Source organism: Oxyura jamaicensis, chromosome 2 (genome assembly GCF_011077185.1).
Source record: "Oxyura jamaicensis isolate SHBP4307 breed ruddy duck chromosome 2, BPBGC_Ojam_1.0, whole genome shotgun sequence".
NCBI classification, from domain to species: Eukaryota; Metazoa; Chordata; class Aves; order Anseriformes; family Anatidae; genus Oxyura; species Oxyura jamaicensis.
In genome coordinates, this window is record NC_048894.1 from 138,418,039 (window position 1) to 138,436,404 (window position 18,366).

At 35.6% G+C, this 18,366-nt stretch overlaps 1 protein-coding gene across 23 annotated transcripts in view; it reads left to right on the forward strand.

Moving 5' to 3' along the window:
* RIMS2 (regulating synaptic membrane exocytosis 2) overlaps positions 1–18,366 on the forward strand; it is a 457,720-nt gene that overhangs the window by 281,238 nt on the left and 158,116 nt on the right. For 22 of the 23 annotated variants that reach the window (XM_035316481.1, XM_035316485.1, XM_035316482.1 and 19 more), the window contains 2 exons: positions 2,099–2,167; positions 14,236–14,392. In XM_035316481.1, the coding sequence (XP_035172372.1) occupies positions 2,099–2,167; positions 14,236–14,392 (226 nt within the window). Of the gene's footprint in view, positions 1–2,098; positions 2,168–14,235; positions 14,393–18,366 lie in introns of those variants that run through there. The other variant, XM_035316504.1, reaches the window with a different exon arrangement.

Here is an 18,366-nt window from a genome sequence, read left to right on the forward strand (position 1 = left end):
TAGCAAAAAGTCCATTAGGATGATGAAGACTTTTCCTTCACTCCTGTTCTTATCTTCTAGGTTTTCTTGAGTGCTAATTGCAATCACTTGCTTGTTATTTCTTCTTTTAAAGAAAGACTTTAATTTATTATTTCTTGGATGTAAAGACACCTTGCTTTCTCTCCAGTGTAGCATAGCTATTTCAAAACACTTAGAATAAATTGAATTAATATCATACCATGTAAGAATTGCAGGACATTAAACCAAAACAAGACTTTCATTATACTGATTTTTATTTACTATCTGTGAGAAAAAAGCCAACAACTTGTGTTGCGGTTAAATAACAATAATTTACATCACTCTATTGTAATTACATAATGTAATGGCAAGCAAGGTTGTGGTTTATAGGAATTAAAGAACACATATCACACTTGGCACCATTTTCTGGTTGAATAATGTTTAACAGAGCAAGTTTTACCCAAAAAGAGATAGTCTGCAGTCTACTTTATAAATCCATATGCTGACATCTTGATTGCTGCAATCAATTCTGACTTTTCATAAAAGGTGCAGAATAACTAGAAAAGATACAAAGGCAGCAGTAGCACACAGAAATATGGAGTGGTTTGCATATGCAAAGAAATTAAACAGCAGTATTTCAGCCCCCAGAAAAGAAAAGACTGTGGGAGGAGAGAGAATGCTGATTCACGTTCCTCAGAAAACAAAAGCTCGGAGGGCATTGTCTGACACGGTGCTACAGAGATGAAGCAGAGGGAAGCTACTTCACACAGAGTGCAGTTAAACTGCAGGACTTACTGACATTGCGTGTTAGAGAGGCCAAGAGAATACTCTGAGTCAAAAAGAGACATGTGGAGGATGAGTTGGTTAATGGCTGTTAAGGTAAACAGGATAGCTGAGGAGAAGTCTCAGAAGCCAGGACCCCTGCTTGCTAAAACCTGGAAGGGTGCAGCAGTGAAAACTTCCATACACATTGCATCAGCATGCTCTTTATGCTAAAAAAAGGACCTTCCACTGCCTCTGGTGGGTAGATGTTAGTCTGATAGACAACAGCAGTCCATATGGTTCAGATAATTTATCACGTAACACTTCTTTCCATTGAAGAGTGTTTTAATTCCGTCAAACCCCCATTTGCACATGCTCTCCCACTTTTCTGCTTGGAGGGGAGGCTGGGGCTCATTCTGCACCAGTCACAGATGCAATACATTAATCCTGCTTTGTCCTGGGTTCCTTTTATTCCTATGGCAGGAATAAAAAATCTTGCACATAATAGAAGGTTTTGCAATAATTAGATTTAAACTCCTTGCTTATTTTTAGATGGCCAGACAATTAGAACAGACACACCATCTTGCTGAAGAACGGGGCTTTTCACATCTAAAACAAGTAAATGAGTGATTATCATTCACGTGTTGACATGCCAGCACTTCATCCTGATATCAGCAATCAAGTGTTTTTTCAAAGATGCCACAGAAGAAAAATAAAGCTAATCAAACACATATATTTGTCCTACCCAACTTACATTTTAGTTCTCATTGTAGATGTGGAATCTTCTTTTGCCAACTGTACTCCAGCTATTTTGACAGGTGCCCTCCTAGATAGCATTTATGAGCTTGCTTCCTCTTAAGTGTCACAGAGAGATTTTGTTTTTCCGGACCCCGTGTGTGAAGCTGCCTGTTCTCCTGATAGTGCTAACTAATACCCTGAAGATAATATTACATCAGTGTAGTATGATAGTTATCATTTGTTTTTCTGAATATTTTGTTTGCATACCAAACACTTTGGGGAAGAGGATAATGCCATATTTTTGGTATATGAAACGAACAGTGTGGTATCTGATTTTTATATGGAATTAATAGTTGTGCATACGACGTATACAAGTATTTCATAACAGCAGTGTTGCAGAGCTGTATTTCATCATTACTTCATATAGTATACCAAAAATTTAGATAAAAATAGTTGGTAAGCTAATATATTTACAATAATATAACATTAATAACTTCCTTTACATCTTTATATCCTTATATTCATTGATATATAACTAGCTGAGGATAGTTCTGATTTACAGGAAGATAATTAATACGTTTTTTTGTTGTTGTTTCGGCAGGGTCCAAAAGAATCAGTGACAGTGAAGTCTCTGATTACGACTGTGATGATGGAATCGGTGTTGTTTCAGGTATCACTTTCTAAATTATTCTTCTGAGTTCAGTAGAAATCTTTCTTATTTATAATTCATTGTTATGAATTTTGTAATGATTTTTGGTGAAAAATAAATAGAACCTTACTGCACATTTTTCTAGCAGATAAAAAATAAGTTTCAAGAGTAATGCATGTTTAACCACAAAAATGGCCAACAAATCAATGTGTAAATTTCCCTGTTGCTTTTATAAAATGATAAAAATAGCATTAAAGCCTTTTATATTAAAAGGTAGGAAATATATATTTGAGTTTTTGACAGACATTGGGGTTTTATGTATCCTTGAAAAGTTCATGGTGAAATAATAGCAACACGAGAGGTCTGAAACCTTAACATTTAAGGCAGGAATGGAGATGTCCTAGCAGATAATCTGATTTTATTAAGAAGTATTGAAATTGTGAATCTAATTTGTATTTGAGGTACAAGTTGTCACATGAAAGATTTAGTATTTCTCCTCTTTTAAGAGAAAAATTTTTGCTGTTGTCGTAGCCAAAACCAATAAAATCAGGGAATCATATGCTTTTCTAGACTATAACAAAACATATTTAGGATGCCACCTTTAAACCATTAGTGGTGAATGCTCGTACGAGCAGAACTGGCTGCACAGCACAGCATGCACTCACTCACCCCACTGCTCGGTGAGTTTTTAAACCCACTTGGTCTATGTTAAACAGTTTCTGGCTCCTTTGGGTCAGATCTAGCTAAAGTGTACCTATGTAGTGATTTGTGTATCTTACTCAGGGAACATGGAGCAGTATGCGCTGCCTGGCCTGCCAGCAGCTGTAGGGCCATGGTCAGCTGGTCAGTCAAACCGTGTTCCTGCCACACAGCCACCTGACAGCACGCGTGCAGCTTTTGTGGCAGGTACAGCATGCTGCTGGGGGGCTAAGGAAGGGCATAGAGAAAATGTGAGTCAAAGGGACGGTACTACAGCTTGGTTTGGAGATGGAGAAAGAAAAAGGAGGTAGACGAGGCAATTTTGAGTATTATAGGATGGGTATGTTGCCAAGTATCCAAACTTTGAGTGAGCTGCCAGTTACCTGAGTTTGCACAGTCTTAAGTAAAACCTGTTACCAGTCTGAGCTCTTAAGTATATCTGTGTTGTGTAGGTAGCCATCCCTGTATTTCCACTATTTTCTACTTTTCACAGTTCTCTCTTAATTTTTGCTTAATTTTTGATGGTGTGCCCTTGCCATGGGTCTTGTGTTTTCTGGGAAGGTGGGGTAACGGTTTGTTTCATTATGCAGCATGTAAATTTCATCAACTACCTTTTTTTTAACTAGCATGATATCATGCATGCTTTGTGGTAGAAACAGGACAAGATGAGAAGGAATGTTGTGGATTAGACCATTAGATTTTTTATCTTCCTTAAACCATTTGTCTTTAAACAGCAACAGTTCAATTTTCAGATTCTTACCTTACTGGAAAGATATTTAGGAAAACTTAAGGGATTTTTATATCCCCACTGCCTACTTGGTTTACTGCAGTCAGAAGACAGGAAGGATGTGTAGCCAGATTGGCAGGAAGTTGTAGAACCTAAAGGGCAGTGATTCTCAGAAGTCTCTTGTTTCTTTTTAATGTACTTTCAGTCTAATGTTGGTTAGCTTTCTCTATGTGCTCAGTAGTCAGTAATGCTTTCAGGTTGCCTGTCCTCCCCACAAAGAAACACTTTCATATGCTGGCTGGTCAGTTAATTTGGAAATGTAGCTAGCAAACTTTGGAGTTCAATAAAAAAGAGGGAAAAAAGAGGAATTGATTAGCATAGAGTTCCCAGTGTGGAGCCATTTTGAATCTCACATCTCTATTATCCTGGAAGAAAATTACATGTTTTTGCAGAAATGTACCAGGTGCCTGAACATCCCCAGGAATCCTGTGAATCACCTGGTTTTCAAATTCTGTTTGAAACAAATTTTGAAACAAAACAAATTTTGTTTTTCTTTGTTTTGTTTTGCTTCATACAATATTTGAAACACATTAAGTCTTTTAATTTTTTCCTAAATTCTTTTTGGAGGATGACTTTTAAATAAAGCTTTCTAATGCAGATTAGGGTGCAGTATGTTGAATGGCCATGCATCCTCTAATAATACAGAAATCTTTATTTTTTCCTGGCAGTATTATCAGTTCTCTTTCCAAAACCCTGCTTAAAGAATTAATTTTATTTATCTGCTTCCAATATCTGATTTTGTATTGTTCATGTGAAGACTGCTAAAGTGGTCATTAAAATCTCTATGTTAGCTAAACTGTTACATGAAATAGTTTTACTCTTGTATTGACAACTCCTTGGAAAATTACATCTTTACAGTTTTGCAAATGAGTCTGCTTCTCATACCTGAGTTTCTAATGTACGTTTAGTTTCTTTAAGATTTCTTAGCTTTTATATTTCTGCTGACAATTCAGTGCCTTACTTGCACTTTAATTCAGACTCGCTGTGTGGGTGGAAAAGTTTGATGTTCTTTTGGTTTTGAAATATTTATTTATTGCCTTTCTTCTTTGTGCTGCTGTCACTATGTTTACAAGTCTTTTGATTTATCCTTGTTTTGTCTTACCATCCCTATCCTTCTCTCATTTAAGGTTCTTCAGTTTGCAGACTCATCACAATCTTGATTTAAATATATGCCTTCTTTGCATGAAATGCAATACTTCATCCATTTGTCTCTCTTTGTTCTCTTTCTTTCTTACGTACCCTGGTTTTTTCATTTTGTATTTTCAAATTTTATTTAACATGACACTTCACTTTGCTCTTTTCCCTTTGCCGTATAAATACTGTATCACATCAAATGTGTTTGCTAACATATGTCAGGTACTCTCAGTGATCCTTTCCATAAAATTCTTGCTTATTCAAAGTCTTGGACCTGCTAACTAAACTCCAGAAGCCTTTAAGAATATCATGAATTCTCTTTTGTTTCCCTTTCAGTTTGCTTTTATTCAAAATAGTTTGAATATTACTTGATCTCATATGTATTTATTTATAGTTCATTAAAAGATACACGATGTCTTGCTTCTTCATGTTCGTGATTGTAGCTAAAATTTTCTCTTTTTACAAAACACCCTTTTATGTGTAGCTTCTCTGATATTGGTCCTTAAAGTCAAATGACTTTGTCTTTAGATAAGCAGGTAATATTTAGAAACCCAGCAATGGAAGATCTGAAAACAGTTTTTAATATGCATCTGTGAGCAGCACAGTCTGTTTGCTGAAACAGAAGGAACTTTATATGCTACAGTTCTTTCCATCATCATCTAACTATTTTTAATATATCTGCAGTTGCTTTTTATCATGTCTGTGCCATTTCTGAGCCACTGATTTAATTTCCTGTTGATAAAATTCTTAACTTACATCTATTTTTCATACTATTCTTTCCTTTATTTTTTACAAAAAGTTTGGACATCTTGGAAAAAATATTCATAAATGCTTTTACTCCTGGCAGCTTCCATCTTATGCTTAGACAAATAAACTTAGTAAACTATCTTATTAAAGAGAGCATTGTTTCTGTTCACAGGAAAGGCTTTTAAGAAAACAAAGATAAACCAACTCAAAAATGTCTTTTTTTTCTGGCTGCACATGTATTCTATACAAGCTACTGTCAGAAGGGGCTATAACATATTACATATTCAAGCAAATATGCAAAAATGCCTTTTGACAAGGTTTAAAAATAGTTCTCTTCGTATACAATGTACATTCATTTAATGTTGATATCTAAAATAATAGAGCAGAATCTCTTATATTTCATCAGTGTTGAATTTAATGTTAGCACAGGATAGAAGAAAGAGAGACTTTTATATTGCTTGTTGTGTGTCCTTCAAACAATTCAAAGCATTCATTTTGCTGTCCTAAACAATAGACTTTGGCTTTTCTAAAGTTGTCTCTCATCAGTGGTACTGTGTGGGAGCAAATCAACTTCTTCATGTGCCTTTTAGAATACTCTTACTGTTCATATGTATTTATTGATAAAAGCAGTACATTGTTTTTATGTTGATTCTAGAGAAATTCCAGAGCATCGTTTAAATTTTAGTATTAAGTATAGTTCAATGAAAAGGAGGTTGTTGTATTTTTTTTTCCCAGCAGGTGACTAAACTTGTATGGGCATTATAGTTAACCAAGTTCAGCAAGCGTGGACTGTAATTTCTGAATAGTTATCTTCCCAGGTAGTTCGTCATAGTGCGTGCTGAACCTGCTGCAACCTACTGACTACAGGTAGCCTACTGAGTCTGACTTTATGAGCAAAAAAGGACATTGACTGTCAAGCCATTTATCATAAGTCTCATCTGTCATTGTTTTAAGTCTTAAATATTAAGTGACATATGAATCTTCCAATTTCCATTTTACACCAATATCTCATCTGCACTACATCATTTCATGAGACGGTTGTAAACCGAGATATGTTTGAACAGATGAGTTCTGGAAGAATATAAGGTGCAGAACTCTGCATACACTGTATTGCAAGTCTCCGTAGAGAAGAGCTTTTCCAAATAAAGGATTGCAGTCCCCAGCCTTGAGAAGAAAACATTTATAGTGATAAGCTTTTCTCATTATGCAAAAGATAATGAGATGTTTCAGGAGCAAAATGAGAATACAAATGAGATATTTACTCAGTAGATGGTTAGAGCCAGGTAGATTAGAAAAATAGTAACAACCATTAAAGAAATTTTTATTGAACTTACAAAATCCATTCTGTTTTTGAAGAAGAATTAAATGCATTTATTCATTTTGCTTCACTTCATATAGAACCTGAGGAGTCCTTTGTTCAAAAGAATTCTTTCGCATCCTTCTCTGCAGAGGAAACAAAAAGCTCTTGGTATACTTGCTGATAATGTGATCTGAATTGTTATACTTAGTCCTGCTGATGATTGCGACTGAGCAGATACAGAACATATAAATGTTTTGGTTACATCTTGAAATCAGCTGCCTATTGAAAGACATCTTACAGCATTAGAAGGTAGAGCGGATGTCTTCCATCCTTACTAAAACAAAGGATTTCATTATAGATGAACATCTAAAATGGGAGTCTGTATTGCCCCCAAAGCCCAGTTACTGCAAATGTAAACATTAACCAGCTTTTTCTTTTATGTGCTGATGATTATTCCTCTTCTCTAATATCTATTCATTGTGTCATCTTCTGTGGGTAAAAAGTCAGCTTAATGTCTATGTGTCATGAAAATATCCCCCCAAACTGGAAGCAAAATTCAGGTAATGTTATAGTAATTATGTAGTAAATAGTTAGTAAATAGTCATTATGCTGACCCCTTAGATCAAGGTTAACTTTAAAGTGTTAAAATCCTTGCTTTTAAACAAAAATGACTTTTCCTCAGCTGATAAAATAATTTCAAACATCCAAATTCTCAATTAATACGTTAAAAAAAATATGGTTTTATGTTTTTAAATATAAGCTCTATCACTCTGGAAGTAAAGATATAATTACATTCAAGTTGTATTTGTAGATTAACAGTATTTAGCAGTAGCATTCTATTAGTTGGATAAAGATAAATACAAACTAATTGTTTTAGTTGATGTTCTACCACAATGCCAGCATCTAAAAAGTGTCAGAAGCATCTAAAAGATACTGGAAGGTGCAAAGAATTTGCATTCCTATCAGACACCTCTCTTGAGGGATGCTTCTCATATAAAGTATAGCTTGGCTAGGTTGAGTTATAAACGTGGTGATGAAAACTTATTATAAGGAGATAAAAAGACTGATAGATTCCAGTCAATACTGTCAAGAGGAGGCCAATCTGGGGGACTTGTGGATTTGTCAAGCATGCATACAAGTGAGAGTTGATCTTCTAAGAAGATATAAATGAGATGATTAATATGATTGAATTCATATATTTCTCTGGAAATTTGGGATCCATTTTGTATTCCATTACATTCTTCCATCTCTAGTGAGACCTAGAATTTTAATGAAGCATAAATGTCACGCCCAACGTTTAGGTCCATTTCTGTAAGAAATCTCTCTAACCAGCCTCACATAGCTCCCATTTATAAGCAGGTATTCTTCAGAATAATGACTAAGTTTTTCATCTTAATTTATATGCCATTTATTTTACCAAGTATGTTTGTTAGGTGCCTGATCTGCTTGAAATAATACGTTTCTTAAGTACTCAGAACAGCTTCATCTGTGGTAGAGATGATTCTTTTGATAGATATATCTTAATAAATGGAAAAGGTTTGACATAACACTGACAAATGTCTCTTGATCTGAGCTTCAGATCCCATATTGTTTCAATTACAATCTATGACTGAGGAGTTATCTTACTGAGTAATTAATTTGGTAGTTTTAAAATTATTATTATTACTAAAGTCACAGATCCTTCAAAAGACACCAGCGATTCAAAAAGTTTAATGTCTCAAGAGATAGTCTAATCTTTTTTTAGAGTCTAAAGGTTATTTCTACATGGGCTGTATACTTGCTCTTCCTTGACAGTAACTTCAGAGAGCCTCCAACATGTACAAAGGAGTCATTAGTACTTTTCGCAGTATCTGTCAGACACACTTTGATTTTCATTCAAGCTATACTACCCATCTTTCAGTATTTCCAAAGTCATTCTTGACCAACAAAGATTATCCAAGATGTCCTGTGGGAATTTTCATCTCATGGATAGAACTGAGCTATTTGGAGCATATATTGGAGCAATTTAATCAAAACCTGTGCAAATGACTTGAAAGATGAGCTGTCACAACATAAAAATGTTTAGGTTAGCTAACAGTCCCATTGGAGATACTGAATAATTTAGCCTTCTATTAAAGAGCATAGTATATTCCAGCAGAAATTTTTGTTTTGTTTCTGTAAAGAATATAGCAGTCACAAACAGTTACAAGACAGTTTTCAACTTCAGTAAAAATATTTCTCAGGATAGTTCTGTTGCAGAGTTGCCCAAGTCTGATAAAAACTGTGGCAGACTTGTCTTTGTTATTTTAGAAGACTTGTTGTTCCCATATGTAGTGGAGTCACCAACTTCTTGTATGGTGCTATCAGTGGAACATGTATCTGGATGAGTACTTAAGAGGAAATATTTACTGTTTATTAACTGCTTTTTCAAGTCTTGTGTGTCATACTGGATGTACAGAAAGCACTGAACAACTCATCAGGCTCTGGGTTAGTACTGTGTGGGAACACTCTCCCTACACATTAATGATGACAAGAATACAAGTGTAATAGACCCATGCACGTCATCAGTGCAGTAAAGGTAAAAACACCTACTGAGAAACTGAGTTGCAATGCAGCAAGTAACCATTTGTTTTGCCTGTAAAGTTTTCCGGTTTCTTTCAATATGTATTAGTTCCTCCTTTATTAGAACAATAATATTTTGATGAAATAATAATAATAAAAACGCACACACACAACCCATGCATAATTTTAGAGTATTCAGGTATTAATAATTCAATTTATTTGATCAGTTGTCAGCACTTTTTCAGAGGACATCCAAATTCTGCATTTAGATGCTCAAATCACTGTAGAAGTTGAGCACATTAGTATAAAAGAGCTGAACTGTCTCCAAAGTGCCCATGTGTGAAATCTTGGTATGTTAAGCATTTCTGGCAATTTGATTATGTAATTGTTTTTAATTAGTGTTTGCTCTAAGCCCAACCACCGTGAGTGTTAAAAATGAAATAACTGATAAAGAGAAAACTTCACGCCTCAGTCAAGTACAGATGTTAAAGTGGAGAAAATGTCACTTAGCATCGGTGTCTGAAGCAAGTCCATTAGTTTCCCTGTGATGAATAGCAACTCTAATAGTGCTTTTCTAGAATAATAATGCAGAGTTTGTCAAGTCAATCAAACAACAAGACGCCTAAATTAAAAGCTTCATTAATAGTTTTCAGGATTTTTTTTCAGGGTTATTTTAGTGCTGTTGATATGAACTTTGTATTTGGAAGTTTGTGATTTTCTGTAATTTTGTGCCAGACAACTGCAGAATTTGGTAATGATTTGTTAGTATTTAGTGAACTGCACCAGTGTAATATCAGCAAAGAACAGCTGTACTGTGTGGATGAGTATTTTAAGTCAAATGTATTAGTATTCTCTCTTTATACAGATAAAATGAAAACTTTGGCTCAGAGGCAGTTATATTTAGTGTCCCTTTTGAAATCCCTAATATGAAGTGTATGACAGTTTTTAATGCAGCCTTCCTGTGAAAGCAGAGGGTGGTGGTGTTGCAGATCTTTGTCACATGCCCATCTTTTATGTGTCCACAGTTCGCAGTCATTTATCTCTGATGATCTCTGTACTGATTATCAGGTTCTTTGTGCTCTACAGGGTGATTTAAGAGGCTCGCCATGGTTACAGAGCCTCTGATTCTAAGGTAATAACAATATTTATAGCTACAAGCAGATTCCAGTGTTTATCATAGTTCTACTGTTGCTATCTTTATCTTTGCTGTAGAGTAGCTCCTGGAAGTTACCACTTCAACTCCCATTGGTCATTCAGTCATCGATAACATCTTCATTCTGTTCAGGGTTTAGGAGAACTCCACTGTCGATTGGTGAACATATTTATTACAGTGTTGGTCACTTCTGAAGTGTACAGATTAGCCCTAGGCATGTTATTAAGCCTCTCATTGCCTGTCTTCCTCATGTGTCAATGAAAGGCACAAATTTCTTCTGTACAAAAGTTAATTATTTGATAGATGGTATCTGCAACAAAACCCATTGAAATTCAGTGAAAGAATGAACAAGTGAAAGATGATTGAATAAATTATTTTGATATCATTGTGGTTTAGCTTGTGAAATTTATTCTTAAACAATTGTACTTTTTATATTCCTGCTGCTTTCTACCTTTCCAAAGTGGTTTCTCTATACTTTCTAAATTTTGGTATGAAATCCTGTAACATTCCAACTCTCTGAGCATAATCTGCTATGTGCCATCTTTTTCATCTGGTTTCATCTAGAGAAAAAGTCAGTGTATAGGTGGCATAAAAACATGGTGGATCTCACCAGCTGGGCATGTGACATGGGCTATCTATGTGATTTAAGCACAGACACCCATTTCGTCTTAAATACTAATGATCACATGCTAAAAGAAGAAAGGTGTAATTAATTATACATTTCCAATGCTTGGATTCTGATCTCTAGGCTTAAAAAAATAAAGTAAGTATTGCACTGAAGCTTAGGAATCTCCATTTATTTCTAAAAACAAAACAATATAACAATTCAATTTATAATAATAATAATAAAAAATCTCCACCATTTTAAATAAAGAAAACTTACTTTTTTAAAAATATAAGGACCCAAAGACTAATGAATCAGGACTCAAAGACTAATGAATAAGGACTCAAAGACTAATGAATCATTAAACTATGATATGCTGGTACCAGATGCCTTCAAGACCAGTATTGTAACTCTGATCTGCCAAAGCTGATCTTAGACAGACTTACTAAAGTATAAAGGTGATCAAGAAACCTGCTAGGTTCTTGCCTTTTGCATCTGAGAGTTTTGTACATTATTATATTTTTTTCTCTGAATGTGTAACTGGCATGATCTGAGTGACTGGACATCTGGCTTCTATGTAAACCTTTCAGTTTTCCTAGCTTTCCAAGAAGGAGAAAAAATATTTTCACCTCATCCCTGTTCAACTCTTTTAAAAAATACTATATGATACATTATGTCAGGAGATAATGTATCCTGGGTGGATGGAAGCATCCTCCTTGCATCTTTCATTTCAGCAACTAAGTTCAAAACAGGGCATGTTCTGTGAGCTCTGTCTCCATGGCTGTGCTAACAGCATGTGGGTTGTATTTCTGAGATACCTGATTTTCCTCATGTGTTCTTACAGTGTGAACATTCTCCTTTATGGCTTAGATTTTGTTCTGTCTGTAAAGTATTGGACTGGTAAGGACTTAAGAAACCCAAGCAAGTTTCTCGATCTATCACCAAGCTCCTTTCTCTCCACTTAGAACATTTTTTAATAATCTCTGGTATTGCAGCTTTAAGAGATGGACAATTTTATTTAATAAAAGTATTGCATTCTATGGATGTTCACAGAAAGTTCTGTCCTGTGAAAGTGTGATGTGGTTATTTTCAGTGTGAGATTACATACGATTTTGTATTCTGTGTTCCTTTGACCCCTAGCTGGTGAAAATATTTAGTATGAAATAAGACAAATAGCTCCATTAACTCCACATAGCTGAAGTGTGACTTAGGAATTAACTCATGTTAGCTGGTTGCTTTACTGAAGCTGTTACTTTTTGATGTTTGGTATGTTAGCAGATGAGAAGCTTATAAATATAGTAGTTACCACTTTGAGTGAATTGATTATAAATTCCAAGTTTTTCAGGCAATAAAGCATAGAGGATATACATTTAGCCAGTTTGGTCTTATGGACCATAAATTAAAATTGGTAAAATTTAAAGAATAATACTTAAGAATAGAGAAAATAACTTCTAGTCCATCCAAGAACACTCTGCAGAGCTTTCACTTGTCTTAATTCTTGAAAGTGCAGATAACTCCTTGCTCTGTTGGGCAGCAGATAGTGGCCTACAAAGATTCTTGTAGTCCCTTGGTTGCCTCTTTCTTTACTTGCAGGATTTTTCTGCTGATAGATAAAACTCTGTAGTTCATCATTGGCTTTCAGCTGAGAGTGGACATAACATTACTTGATTGCTCTGAAGTGACAAGCAAATATCTGTTCATTTACGTAATTATCTTAAAGTGATTGTAATGATGGTATGATATTTTTCCCTTTTAACGTACACACGTGCGTGTGCTCACACATACCCCAGCTCACAGCTACATGTAGGAAGAATAAGTTAATCGATTCATGTATATCCTTGGTCCTAAGGTCATACGATGAATAGGAGTAGTAATACTTAGCAATGCTTAGTTGAAAGTATTGAACATTCTTGGAACCATGAAATGGAATGAATTAATGAGGTTTTGCTCAGCTGCTTACTAAAGATTTTCCAGGAATAAAACTATGAATAACATGATAGAAGATCAAATACTCTTGGAATCTGAGAAGCTTCTCACAGGGAAAGAATTGCAGCTTTATGAACCAGAATTTTCTAGTGTCAGGAAGATCTCTCTAACCATTTTTTACTTGGTTACTGTGTTCAGAATGAAAAGCTATGTTATAGCTGTCAGGAGATTTTTGAAGATTTATTTCTGCAAAACATTATAATCAGGTTAAGATTAGCAATTTTTCCATTTGTTATCATCATGCATTAATTTGATCCTCACAGTATTTGTGGAAACTTTCATACCTGGTATCATTTTTTCAGTGAGTATTATATCCTGGACTGGTGAATTCAAATTGTGTGATTAGATGCAGAGAGCTACTTTAATACACACAGCTTTTAAAAAAGATTTTTCTTAAAACCCTATGTAAAATGGCCATGCAGTAGCCTTTTAAACTATTAAAACTGGGAAGGCTTTTGCTTAGAACAATTTGTGTCTCCTATTGTCCTAAGTCAAGATTAGCTCCAGGATGTAAGTGTGTGTCTGTGTAACCTTAGCTACACAGGCATCATGTTATCATAGAAGGTTGCTTACATGCAGACCCAGGAGTAAAATCCCATGCCACTGAGTCATTTTTACTTTAATTCTCTGAAACAGAAGTATTTCTTGAACTCAAACTCTGTATCTCCTTAGTAGTTTACTATCCCAACCTTTAAAACTGAACTTTGGATTAGTTTTGAATTGTGCACATTTCTGTGTGATGTATCATGATCTCGGATATTTTCCAAACCATTACAATATAATTTTGATTAGAAAATGCAATAATCAGTTTTGTATGTTATTCTAAGGAAAAGTCTGTTTACCTAGTTTTACTACTAATGCATCATATTGACCACAAATGATTATAAATTGCCAGATTGGTGCCTGGTAATTTATTTCTATCCTTTTAAATTGTAACTGTAGGAACTATAGCTGTATTTAAATCAAGCATAAAATCAGGAATCTTTGCAAAAATATTTTTGTTACAGAAACCAAGAAAAATAGATTACAACATTCTTGATCAAAGGCCATCGTTTATAGTGCTTATAACTGCTACATATGCGGTAGGAATATAAAAAGTACAATTTCAGATTCATTGAATATTTGCATTTCTTTTTAGATTATCGACATAATGGGAGAGATCTTCAGAGTTCAACGCTATCAGTGCCAGAACAAGTTATGTCATCTAATCATTGCTCTCGATCAGGGTCCCCTCACCGTGGAGATAGTATAGGACGGACTAGATCATGGTCTCCTAGTGTCCCTCCCCCACAAAGGTAAATTGTTGTTTGAACATGCAGGTGTATAAATTTACGTGCTGTTGATCCTGTGAAAATCCTGTGAAAATCCTGGAAAGAATCTCCTGACCTTCAAAATGGGAATAAGTTAATTAGATCTTATGAAATTATGTAAAGCCAATATTTTTCTTACATTATATGGATGTCTAGAAATTCACTTGATTTTGTGTCTAAGGAAAGAAAAATTCTTCTCTAGATTTCTATTCTCAAGAGCTATTTAGAAGGTGCTTTATAGCATGTGATGATTTGACATTTTCTCAGAGTTTGTCAGTGGCTTTTTTCAATCCTTTTCTCTGTGCAGAATTGGGATCCTGGGAGTGCCATGCTTCCTGCCCATAGTTGTTTTCTTTCTACATTTTTTTTTCAAACTTTTAAAGTATCAATAATAAATTGGCATACATCTAATTTTATACTGAAAAAATGTCAGCTCTTGATCTTGAAAAGCTTAAGTAAAAAAAAAAAGTAAAACAAGAAAAAAGTAAAAGTAAAACAAAAGATCAGGACATTTCTTCCAAAAGCTGTTCAGTTTGGATAGTTACTTGATTGAATATTTTGTTTAAGTAGGAAGACTTTTCCTATATGGATAAGTTTTCTTAAGAGGAATCAGAAATACAGATGTAAAAGGGAGTGAAGCCTCTGTTCCAGCATTTTTTTTACTAGGTACAGGTAGGTTTTCAATTGGTCTGATTCTTCTGGAATAAAAGGAGTAAGGTAATGTTCACAATTGTCATTTAATACTGAAGATTTGTATCCAATATTCCCAATAAGGTACGTGTATGTATTCCTTTCTTCTACAGCCATTCTGATTCTCATGTTCTGCTTTCTTTTCTGTTATTTCTGTTCTTTCTGTTAGCTTAAAATTCTCTTGTCTTCATATTCTCTTACTTATGTGTTTACTTACCATTTCCCCTAACAGATACAGACTAAATGATATCATTTTCCATTAGTGAAGTATTAGGATTCCAAATTATCCCATATCATCACAGACAGCTAACAGGCAGAAACTGTAAGTTTCTACTTGAAATCTAAAAGCCTAAATAAATACAGCCTTGCTTTAAATGAGACATGCTGGTAATTAGATAAGTAGACACCAGGGGTCTATTCTGATTTCAACTATACTGATTTCTGACTAATTGCCTATGCTAATTCTCCTGGAGTTACTTCTATGAGGTATAGACATAAATGTGAGCAACATCTCGCTCTCTCTCTTTTTCTGTCTCTCTTTTCTCTCTCTCTCTCTTTTTTTGTGTGTGTGTGTGGTTGTGGGTGCTGTGTGCATTTTGGGCAGAATTTCTACGCAAGCTAGTAATTAACACTTGGCTAACGCCATTGAAAAGCCTTTTAATTTTCTTCTTATTTTGTGTTCCTTATGGGTATGAAATGTTTCTTGCTTCCTGACTTCCTTAAAGCTAATATTTTAAATATAATTATGAACTAATTATGAAGTGTACCCTCAGTAAATACACAAACAATACCAAGTTAGACAGGACTGTTGATCTGTTTGAGAGTAGGAAGGTTTTGCAGAGGGATCTGGATAGGCTGGATTGATGGGCTGAATATGATTGGATGACATTGAACCAGGGTAAGTGTTGGGTCCTGCACTTGGGTCATTACGGCCCCATGCAGTGCTGTATTGCTTTGGGAAGAGTGGCTGGAAAGTTGCCCAGCAGAAAAAGAGCTGGGAATGCTGGTTGACAGCTGGCTGAACATGAGCCAGCTGTGTGCCCAGGTGTCCAAGAAGCCTATGACATCCTGGTCTATATCAGAAATAGTGTAGCCACCAGTACTAAGAAAGTGTTTGTTGTCTCCTTGTACCCTGCACTGGTGAGACCGTGCCTTGAATATTGTGTTCAGTTTTGGACTCCTCTTTACAAGAAGAGTATTGAGTTGCTCAAGCCTGTGCAAAGAGCAGTGAAGCTGCTGAAGAGACCAGCAGACAAGATTTAGGAGGAGTGACTGAGGGAACTGGGGTTGTTTACTCAGAATAGGAGGCTGAGGGGAAATACCATTGATCTCTACAGCCTCCTGAAAGGAGGTTGCAGTGAGGAGGACTCTGGTTTCTTTTCTCAGGTGGCAAGTGATAGGATGAAAGGAAATGGTCTCAAGTTGTGCCAGGGGAGGTTTAGTTTGGATATTAGGAAGAAATTCCTCACTGAGAGGGTGGTCAAGCATTGAAACAGGCTGCCTTGGAAAGTGTTGGAGCCACTATTCCTGGAGGTATTTAAGAGATGTATGGACATGACACTAGGAGACATAGTTTAGTGATGGGACTCAGCAGGTCAGGGTAGAAGTTGGACTTGGTGATCTTGAAGGTATTTTCCAGCTTACATGATTCTATCATTCCACAGAAAGTGACTAAGCTGAAATGGTGTGGTAAATCTAGTAGGATGGTCAATATTCTCCACCATCACCTGCTGCAATTATACCTTTTCATCTGCTTGTGTGTTACTTGGTTGCTTCACTCCATGCATGTTCTATCAACTGCAAGGAGGAGTTTCAAAGGAATGGATAAATAAAGTGTGAAAGCAACTTTTCTTATGTAACAAGTTCTACTGGAGAAAGTAATTTCCTGGTAAACATTAAATCTGGCAAACAAAGGCATCCTTAGCAGAGTGAGAGAGAACTGATATAGTTTAACACTTTGTTTGAAGTACAATAAATATAGTTGTGTAGGATGTTAAAAAGCAGCATGAAGTCAGAATCTGATTTAGCAGAAAAATCTAGAGAAGAAATTACTTATTTGGAGCAGTAAGCCAGGAGCACAAGCTTACTGAAAGCTATTTGAGCAGTCACAGGATGGTACGGGGTTTTCAGGACTACGGCTAATAGTTTGGGCAGGAGTTCTGATTGTGTGGGCAGAGAAAAAATATCAGATCTTTGGGAATTTTTGCAAATAAATGACAACTTGGCAATGCTTTAATATTTAAGTCAAACGCAGGGCTGAATAAAATAATACTATAGGCTGAAAAATGCTAGTTTTTTGTTCTGTTTTGTTTTGGTTTGAAACCTGAATAAAAAGAGAGACTGAATGAGAATTGATTGTTGGTAAAGGTAGAAAAGTCAACAGAGAACAGCAGAGTACTGCTGTCAGTATCCATTTTAGAGTAAAAATAGGCATGAAATAATCAAACTGTGGGATAAAGGTATTTTGGTATACATCATTTTGGTATAAATGAGGTGGTTATAATATGCAGAGAAGGAGTTATGTGCCAGACAGTTGTAGAGTGGAAGGTAGAAGAATTATACCTATTTTTAGTATGGCAAATGGAATATTTAGTAGCTAAAGTGAACTTCATATTTGGCTTCATGAGAGCCAAAGTGAAGAAATGCAATTACAGAATCACAGAATGGTTAAGGTTGAATGGGACCCTTGGTGGCCATCTGGTCCAACCCCTGCTCAAGCAGGGCCATCTAGAGCACGTTGCCCTGCACCATGTCCAATTAATTCATTACAAGCAGAGTAAAGCTGACAGCAAAAGTCACTTCTGTGCAGAAATAATTAACAGCATGGCGTCATCGGTGAAGGATACACATGTAGATTGACACTTGCCAGGGACTGGCAAATGACAGAAGGATGATAGGTACCAAAAGGACAGACAAAGGGACAAAGAAGAACACAGAAACTGAATGGAATAAAAGTGAAATGAGGCCCACATTGGGGAAGACTGCAGGTGAGAACAGGAAGCAGAATTTATTGACCTAAAATGTGAATTTTCCTGGAGGAAAGCATGCAAACCCTGTTATTCAGATCCGAACAGATCAATCATGATTTAATTATCTAATAACTGTCACATATAAGTGTTGCCTTCCTGTCTTGCCATTCTTGTAAATTTGTTTTACAAAGCCGAAAAGTGAAGTTAGTGTGTTCCACTCAGTATTGATGGCTAAACTGAGTTAAGCGATCTATGGACAATGCTTTGGTCTCAAACAGGACAAAACCAAGCAGGTGATTG